Source organism: Solenopsis invicta, chromosome 5, assembly GCF_016802725.1.
Source record: "Solenopsis invicta isolate M01_SB chromosome 5, UNIL_Sinv_3.0, whole genome shotgun sequence".
In the NCBI taxonomy this organism is placed as follows: Eukaryota; Metazoa; Arthropoda; class Insecta; order Hymenoptera; family Formicidae; genus Solenopsis; species Solenopsis invicta.
The window spans coordinates 3,141,642-3,151,541 of NC_052668.1; the positions used below are offsets into that span (position 1 = coordinate 3,141,642).

The 9,900-nt window shown below is 30.8% G+C and overlaps 2 protein-coding genes and 1 pseudogene across 3 annotated transcripts in view; 2 read left to right on the forward strand and 1 right to left on the reverse strand.

Moving 5' to 3' along the window:
* Nucleotides 1-1,710, forward strand: part of LOC105203352 (solute carrier family 35 member F5) — a 31,955-nt gene extending 30,245 nt beyond the window's left edge. For both annotated transcript variants that reach the window (XM_039448978.1, XM_039448977.1), the window contains exon 9: nucleotides 797-1,710. In XM_039448978.1, the coding sequence (XP_039304912.1) occupies nucleotides 797-866 (70 nt within the window). In that variant the 3' untranslated portion in view covers nucleotides 867-1,710. The remainder of the gene's footprint in view (nucleotides 1-796) is intronic.
* Nucleotides 1,711-7,538: 5,828 nt separating this feature from the next.
* On the forward strand, nucleotides 7,539-8,802 carry LOC105203351 (annotated as a pseudogene).
* A 141-nt stretch (nucleotides 8,803-8,943) lies between these two features.
* Nucleotides 8,944-9,900, reverse strand: LOC120357708. The gene is made up of 3 exons (XM_039448963.1): nucleotides 9,672-9,900; nucleotides 9,489-9,604; nucleotides 8,944-9,396 (listed from the first exon to the last, which is right to left on the reverse strand). The coding sequence occupies exons 1-3, from the start codon at nucleotides 9,898-9,900 to the stop codon at nucleotides 8,944-8,946; spliced, it is 798 nt and encodes a 265-aa protein (XP_039304897.1).

The following is a 9,900-nucleotide window of genomic DNA, read 5'->3' on the forward strand; positions in this document are numbered from 1 at the left end:
GAATATAATAGATGAATTTTCGATAAATAATTTTTTCGGAAAATGTATAAAGTAATTAAATAAATATTTGTAATGTAAAACTTTGGTATAATACATTTTTTAATATTTTGTTTAATTTACGAGATATACATATATTGAAAAAAAGCAAAAGTCGCTTTATTTTTGAAGGATAATTTTATCCCTTTAAACCGTTTCTTTTAGTCGCAATTGAAAATTTTTAAATTTATGTATTTACTCCTTCTACATTTATATCAAGTTCCATTAAAATTGGAATTTTAATGCAGTAAATAATCTGTAAATGGAGATATAAAGGGTAAATTAAAAAAAAAAAATTTTTTTAATGAATAGCGAAATTAAGTAAAGATACTTTTGCTGTAAAACTTAGTACAAAACATTTTTTGATATTTTGTTTAGTTTACGAGATATATTGAAAAAAGGCAAAAATCTACCTGTGAGGGGTGGTTTTACTTTTTCAAAATTTTTTAACCGCAAAAATTTCTAAATTCATGTATTTACCTCTTCCATATTTATGCGAAGTTTCATTAAAATCTGAACTTCTCATTTTGCGAGGTTTTCGAGTAATATAGTTTTATATTCATGCAATTTTTAACATAACTAAACTAATTTTATAAGTTAATAACTTTTACTTTATACTTAGTCTAAAAAGGATTAATTGATTCAACCCTAATTAAATCACAGTAATGAATAAAATATGAATTGACTAAAATTATGATATCGTAAGATACATATACTGTGTATGAAATGTACAAACTACATAAAAAATGAATATTTTCAGGATACCAGATCTTGAAGCAGAGCAAACGGAATCTTTAATAGGAATAGACAGTGGCGATCATGAAGCATAATAAGACAATAATGAGAGAATTGAGAATACGCTACATTTCGTATTACATTATCATCGATGTAATAGAAACTTTTTCATTTAAATTGTCATTTTAGTCGTTTTTATCTTATGGTGAAATAACGATAATCTTACTTTCCCCGAATATATCGCTTTATTTTCATACTAAACATTACAGATAAATAATGTTACTGCCGGACAATAACGCCGAACAATTTGCGAGTCAATTTACGACAAATGCAAATGATAAGCTTTATTTGTTCGTGCTCATTATACATTTCTGATAACTACCTCTTTATATTTCTTACCAATTTATCTTGCAAACGCAAATATAGCTTTCACAAACTGTTACTAAAATCTGGTACATATATGATTACATACATAATTACTAATTCGAGACTATTAAATTTGTGATTTTGGATCCTATATGCTATACTATATCCTGTAATTAAGTTCACAAAAAAACAAGAAATTCAGTGTTTTTACCGAAATCTGTATATACTATGTAATAAGAGTTGATGAAAATCAAAGAAATATTCATTTATAAGACTACTTTTCACTAAACAGTAATATTTTTTATGCTATTAAGGCTTTATATCATGTTAATAATTAATGAATAAATAACGCACTCTCTGCTACATGTTGAAAGTTTAAAAGGTTTTCATAACGGGGCACACATACACACATCCAGTGCGTTCTGTACTTATTGTTTTTAGTATTTGGCTGATTTTAGACAAAGTATTATAAATGAGAGATATAGTTTTAATAAGCAAGAGTTGTATATGTGTACATATATAAGGAGAGTGCTAATGCTTTGGACCAATTAATAAATTGAGGGTAGTAATACGAAGAGTAAGTACTCATTCATAAAGAGTAAAGAATCAATGACGTGAGATCAAAGTTTTGTATTCAGTGAAAACAATGATTTGAGCTACATTTATAGGTGTCTAGTCATTATAGACAGGGTGGGGGAAAAGTAGTAGAACAGCAAAATATCTCGAAAACTAAGAATTTAGAAAAGTGTTTCAGATAAAAGTTGTAGAGTTTCAAAAGATCTATTTACTAATATTATCAGTTTCACCTTAGATGGCGTCGCCAAGGTCAGATTGAAATCACATTAATTTTTTTAAACAAAACACCCTATTTTTGATTCCAGAATCTGGCTGGTGTCAAGACCTTTCCAAAACTCTACAAGAAAGTTTATTTTCGTTGAATATTTTCCGAATTGTGAGCTTGAAAGCTACAGTGTACTGTAACTTTTACGCGTCATAACTCGGAAAGTACTTAATGAAAAATAACTTCTGATTGAAATTTATAGGATTACAATGGTATTACACTATCTACACATAACACCAAAAACACCCATTTTTGAGGGTTTGTTTGAAAGAGTTTTTTGAGAGCTGTCTCGTCCTTCAATGTGTATCGAAAGTAGCCGCGGTTCGTGTAATTCAAAGAGCGGCATCCACCCTCTGATGATCCGTGCTCGCTTAATCGGTCAACCAAGAATGAATTATTCCTAAAACCTTAGCACTGCCGTTTATCGATAGCGCACGTGCTCTCAGTTCTTTGTTTTCAAGTTCTTGTTTGAAGTTTGGATCACGAATACGGTTGAAATTTCTTTCAATGCCCCCACATTATGAAATTGATTTCACACGACCCCACATTGCATATAAGATTTTTTCGCTCCTCCTTCCCCCCCGGCCCCCCAGAGATAGCAAACTAGGTGTTTTTAATATTATGTGTACATTGTGTGATATCATTAAACCCTATAAATTTCAATCAAAAATTATTTTTCATTATTAGTGCTTTCCGAGTTATGACGCTTGAAAGTTACAGTACACTGTAGCTTTCAAGCCTCACAATTCAGAAAATACTCAACGAAAATAAACTTTTTTGTAGGGTTTTGGAAAGGTCTTGACACTAGATTCTGGAATCAAAAATAGGGTGTTTCATTTAAAAAAGTTAATGTGATTTTGATCTGACCTTGGCGACGCCATCCAAGGTCAAACTGATAATACTAGGTGTATGCATAAGTTTTTTCCGGTTTTTTGGTAAAAAAAACATGTAATTTTCAAGGAAAATTAATTTTTTTTTATTCAAAATATTGGCCATCGGCTTCTACACATTTTGCCCATCTTTCAGGTAATTTATGAATACCATGCCAGAAAAACTGCTTGTCTTTTGCGGCAAACCATTTGTCGAGCCATTTTCCAACTTCCTCGAAATTGCTGAAGTGCTGTTCTGCGAGCGCGTGCCCCATTGATGCGAAGAGGTGATAGTCAGATGGCGCCAGGTCTGGGGAGTACGGCGGGTGCGGAAAGATGTCTCATCCAAGAGATTTTAAGGTGTCTTTCACTGGTTTCGCTGTGTGAGACGGCGCATTGTCGTGTAACAAAATCACTTTGCCATGTCTTCTGGCCCATTCCGGTTGTCTTTCGATTAATGCGTGGTTTAAATTAATCATTTGTTGGCGATAGCGTTGTGTATTAACGGGTTTCAAGAGTTCATAATACACAATACCGCTCTGGTCCGACCAGACACAGAGCATGGTCTTCTTGCCGAAGCGATTTGGCCTTGGTGTTGATGGATCGGCTTCGCCAGGTGAAAGCCACGATTTTTTCTGCTTTGGGTTTTCAAAATAAATCCATTTTTCGTCACCCGTTACAATTCGATACAAAAATGATTTCCTTTTGTGGCGTTGAACCAGCATTTCACAAGTGACTTTGCGATTTTCCATTTAACGTTCATTCAAATTGTGTGGGACCCATTTACCGAGTTTATTGATTTTGCCTATTGCTCGTAAACGTCTGCTAATTGTTTCTTGTGATACATGTAATACTTCTGCTAATTGCCGTTGAGTTTGAGTTGGGTTATCATCCAATAATTCTTGCAATTGCTCGTCTTCGCATTTTTGTGGTCTACCAGAGCGCTCACTGTCTTTCACATTGAAATCACCACTTTTAAATTGTCGAAACCATGTCTCACATGTTCTAATTTATGGAGCGTGTTCACCATATGTTTCTACCAGCAAACGATGACTTTCAACAGCCTTTTTCTTTTGATTAAACAAAAAAAGCAATGCGTGCCGCAAATGTTGTTTTTCAAGCACAAAACTCGACATGATCACTGAACAATAGAACAAAGACGCTAGTTTTTGGCGGATTCAACTTGTGTGTGTTTGTAGTTCTATGTCAGACGAACAAAATGACGTATGTGTCAAATTAATACGCTGCGTACTTTTCGCTGGCGCCATCTCTTAGTGAAACCGGAAGACACTTATGCATACACCTGGTATTAGTAAATAGATCTTTGGAAACGCTACAACTTTTATCTGAAACACTTTTCTAAAATACTTAGTTTTCGCGATATTTTGCTGTTCCGGTTTTCTCCTACCCTGTACACACACACACACGCGCGCGCGCACGCATGCACGCACGCACACGCACACATGTATATGTGTGTGTGTGTGTGTGTGTGTGTGTGTGTGTGTGTGTGTGTGCGCGTGCGCGTGCGCGTGCGCGTGTGTGTGTGTGTGTGTGTGTGTATAGACTCATTTCTCGCTTTTGCTAATTATAAGCAAACTATAAAGGCCATGGCATATAGAAAGATTTAAGTAATAAGACATGCAGTAGGGAAATCAACATGTTGGATTTGCTTACGTTACGGCTTTGCATTTTCAATTTTGATTGGCTTTTGATTTGTTTACTCTCTAAGCTTTATTGCATAAATCTTCTGTGTGCCTTTGCCTTAATTTCGTCATTTAATTCGGCATTTGTTACAACAGCGATTCCATGATTTATATAGAAATAATTTACGTTCGCATTTCTCTTCCGCTTCGATAATTAACACGCACAAGTTTCACTATGTTGTGTTCAAATATTAACAAAGTCTAGATAAGATAAATGTTTAAACGATCGTGAACTGCGAAATAAACTGTCGACTTCAACATTTTGTATGTCGGATCAAATATTAATTATTCTAAAAAATAGATTTGTAATTGGAATTAGAACAAAGTGCACCTATCGCACTTTCTTGTAATTATAAAATTTCGCGTCTCTTATTCATGGTACACTATCGGAAATCGCGACGCTCATGTCAACTTTTAAGGAATCGATATATCTATGTTTCGACTGATCTCAATTAAATGAAACACGTTGCATTATGTTGTATTTTTACTAAAAATTACACTTCTCTACTTTGTAAAATTAAATATCTACGCTGTAGTATAGTACTGGTAATCCCTGTAGAAAGAGAAACATTTTGAAGAGTTAACAAATTTGTAGTCAACATTTTTTGAAGAAGAAAGCAAATAAAAAGATCAAAGAAAAGGGCAGTTGCAATGTTAGAATAGTGATGTGATGTGATATAACAATAAATAATAATGTTGCGCAAATATATCTTAGAATAGTCTAATGCGATCCATTAAAAGAAAATCGAATAGGTAATAACTGATTATCTTTTAATGTTATAACCAGACTTGAAATTCAATTTATGCATTAGTCAATGAAAAGCTATTTGTCGTGTGCTAAAGAAAAAATGTTTATTATTTTCGATTATGTCCAATATAGAAATATATCTGTACTTGCTAACGTTTGTGATCTCGTATTCAAAATTAAAAAAAAACATTCTTTTTTTTCTCACTCACTCATTCAACCCAAGACTGGCTATAACTATGTCTATTGTATATTTGTTGTAAATATTTTGTTTTAAAGTTAAATTTAAAGTTGTTAACATATGTTATATAAAAATTATGTGATAATAAAATATAATCTTTAACAATTTTATTTTTATATTTATGTCTGTGTTTGCCATTTAATATCTATTTAAAATTATCCAGATAAAGAAATATTTTTATATATAATTATACAGGGTGATCCAGGTGAAACCAGAGGAGCAGGCACGTACGTATTATAAAAAGTGAGTAAAAAAATGTTAATAGCAAAATGTTGTGATATTTTGTTGTGTCAATAGTTTTCAAATGATGAGCGTTTGAAATTATCCAACCATAGGGCGTGATATTTGCACCATAAAATTCGACGCAATCAAGCGACCAGCTAGACGCTTTGAGGAATACCACTAAACGGCACGATACCGAAAATTGTTGCAAAAATATCATGAAATCTATTAACTATTGTATTCTTAAATTGAGTTTACTTTAATTGACGAGAAGTAATGTCAATTGTAAATTCAATAAAACATCATATATGAGTAAAAGTATGCCTTTAAAATATATTTTATAAATAAAGAAATTTATGAATAAAATCAATATTAAATTATCTGATCAAAATAATATTAAAAGCTTCAGTCGAAAAACATTTCCATAATTTTACAAAAAGTTCTATCATAAACAATATTAGAAAAAATGTATATATTTTGAAATTGTCATTTAATATAAATAAATTTCATATTTAGGAAATAAAATTAAATTATGATGTGAGAGAAAAAGAGAGCAATACAGTAAAGAAATCAAAGGAAGTAAAGTAATAAACGATATTGTACTACAAATTAAATGTTAAAATACACTTTAAGTTTATTTTAAAGTTTGTTTTTAAAACTTTAAGATTGGTGTTCGAAATGGTTACCATCTATTTCAATATAAAATTGCACTTGTCCAATGAAGTTCTCTTTTATTGTATCATTTCAGGTGATAGTTACAAGCGCTTTGTACAATTCAATCACTCGGTTCCTCGACAGTCTTATGGATATGCAAAAAAATATACATTTTTTTATTGTTCCGAATAAAAAAAATCAGGTAGTGTTAAATCTTCATAACATTAGTCCGTTTCATGTGTTACAATGGATTGATGTGAACCGCGGAATCTTTTTTGGATTGATAGTATAGGAATGTCGTAGTTTCAATTCCACCTTACGAATTAAAGTAGATTCTTAAGCTTAAATTGATTTTTAAAAAATCAAGAATTTGGATTTGGCAATAACCATACGAATTTACTTCAATCTATTTCTGTTTACTGGATAGCACGACTAAGGCTGCGTTCCGTTTACTGCCAGTACTGACGTCATAAGTAGTGCTACAAAGTTGTTCCGAAATTACTTGCAATGCTTTTATGACGTTGTAACGTTTAATAACGGAACGGATTTTGCATTACTGTGAAAGTATATAAATATAACCTGTAAGTGCCAAAGTATAGAATGAGTGCAAAAGCATTAATAATATTAATAAAAGTATTAAAGCATTTAGTGGAATCTTTTGATTCTTCAAAAGATGAAGAAAATGAGTTATTATTAATGGCTACGATAAATGAGAAACATTCACGTGTATGTAGTATGAATTATGTTGAACACGTGGTGTTTTTATATACAGATGAAGATTTTCAAATGCATTTTCAGTAAGTGGATAAGAAATAATATACTTTAAAATGTGAAAATAATATACTTTAAAATATAAAGAAATAAAACAATAACAAAATGTATATTCAACTAATTAAAGATGAACCTTATTTGATAGATTTTATTTCTTGTGATTTTTTTATAATTTTATATACAATAATATTATTAAATATTATTTAATATTATTTTTTATTATTTTATATAAAAGTATATTGTTAATAAAATAAAATTTCTTATACTACTTAAAGGAATTGTATAATTTTTATATTATTTAATATTAATTTAGATTTAATTAAAAAATAGAAAAATTATGAAGAATTTACTGTAATATATTTTATTATTTCAGATTAAATCTGAATACTTTCAATTATTATTGGAATTATTACATCCAAAATTGTCTACACAAATCGACTTTGGCAGGCATCCTATATTACCAGAAAAACAATTACTCTTAGCTATCTGGATGATGGCAACACCGAATTCCTATAGGTATGAACATACATTACAATAATTGTAAATTTATTACAAGTGGTTTTGTTTAGGTGTGTTTCTGATAGATTCAATATTGGTAAAGCAACAGCGTGGCGCATTGTGCAACGAGTAGTAAATGCTTTATATGCACATGAAAAACAATTCATTCGTTGGCCGATGGAAGAGGCAGAGCAAACTGTAGAAAAAATAAAGCAAAATTATAGTTTTCCAGGAGTTATTGGCGCAATCGATGGCACACATAAAAATTATAGCCCCAAAAGATCATAATGAATCCTATATTAATAGAAAAGAGTATCATTCTATTCAGTTGCAAGTAAGTTATTAATCTTATTTGTTGAGCTTTCAATGTACATTATTTTATTACACATTTGTTCTGTTGTTATATTAATATTTTTATTATTATTTGTATTTATTCAACATTATATTCTTTATATCACAAATGTTTAGTTTTATATTATTAATATTTTTAATATAATTTTGTTTTAGTTTGTTTGTAATGCAGACTTAAAATTCATACATTGCTATTGTGAACAAGTTGGATCTGTACATGACAATCGTGTTTTCAGATTATCAAACATTGAAAACATGTGTACAGATGCCTATTTTCCTAATGACAGTCACATACTGGGAGATGCAGCTTACTGTATTTCGAAATATGTACCATTCAAAGATAACGAACATTTATCTGAAAGGCAAATTAATTTCAACAAACGTTTATCAAGTATTAGAATCATGGTTGAACGATCTTTAGGTTTATTAAAAGGTCGTTGGAGAAGTCTTTTAGATACTCTCTCTATGCAAAGAACGGATTTGATTCCGAAATATATAATCGCCTGCTATATTTTATATATCTGTTTGTTAAAAAATGATATAATTGATATTCCTATTATTATAGATGAATCTGATTTTATAGAAGAAAAATTTAGAATTATAGAAAATAACACTGTACAAAACGAAGGCATTGAAAAAAGAAATGCTATTATGTATTTTTCGCCAAATGTTCCTTAATGCATTTATAAGAAAAAAATAAATTAATAATTATATTTATTTTTTGTATTTTAATTTGAAGATTTGTAATAAAAAAGAATAATCACAAAGTATCCTTCTTTTATATTTATTTAAAACATTTTATTATCACCATATAACAATAATACATTCTATTTCATATAGGTTTCTTTTTTTATAACCTGTAAGGTATCTATAAATCCTACAATAATGTCAGCAAACTCTTCGCTTAAAGACTAAACTGTTATTAAATCAATCAATCTTGGTCTATCAAAACTCAAATTATGTACCGCTATATAACATTTCTTTTTTAATAAAATTAACCATTGATACAAATTTGTTATTGTAGGCCTTGGTGGAACTGAAGGAACTGGTTTACCATACAATATTAACTCTGCTTGACATTTTCGAAGACCATGTACTGCAGTGGCAGCTGCAGAAATCTCTTGATTAGGTGTAATATAAACGTTGAAAGAATTTTTACCACATTTGGCTGCCATTTGCAAAATATCGCAATTTCTTTGAAATCCTGAGGTTGCGAGGTCAAGATATACTATGGGAATATCTTCTTCCATAGTACCTTCGTCACTCACTTCTTTATTTATTTGTACGGCTGGCTCTTTCAATAAAGCAGAATTACTTTGTAAGTAACACCTTCTGAAAGTTCTCTTTGGTATCGTAGAGAAGCTCTGTATTTTTTTAATTGCATACGCCTCAATTTAAATGCACGACTTGCTGTTGTTAATTGTCGTCGTTTTTTAATTGAATAAATTTTCTTAACCTGCTTGGAATGATGTTTACCAGGCGACAATGTCAACATTTTTGCAACTATTTGAGGGTAACTTTCTTTAATGTTCTTTTGCCTAACAACAGAAGCGTATCGATAATCGGTTGATGCTATTAAGCTTAGACGTTTAGATTTAGGCGCCTTACTAGCCGTTCTTAAGGCTTTCATTTACATTACTGGAGGCGTCTACAGAAAATTTTTTTGCATTTGATGCCAGTTTATCAAAGACTTCCTTAAGTACCTCAAATAATTTAAAGCCATTTGGAATCATTCTGTGATTATAATTTTCCTTGTCTTTCACGTATCCACACCATTGGCCGCATTTTTCATGCTGATTGAACGCGTGATAAGGGATACTCCTTATCGTCTCGGCCATAGCTGTACTTTTACCCCTATTCTGGGTCAT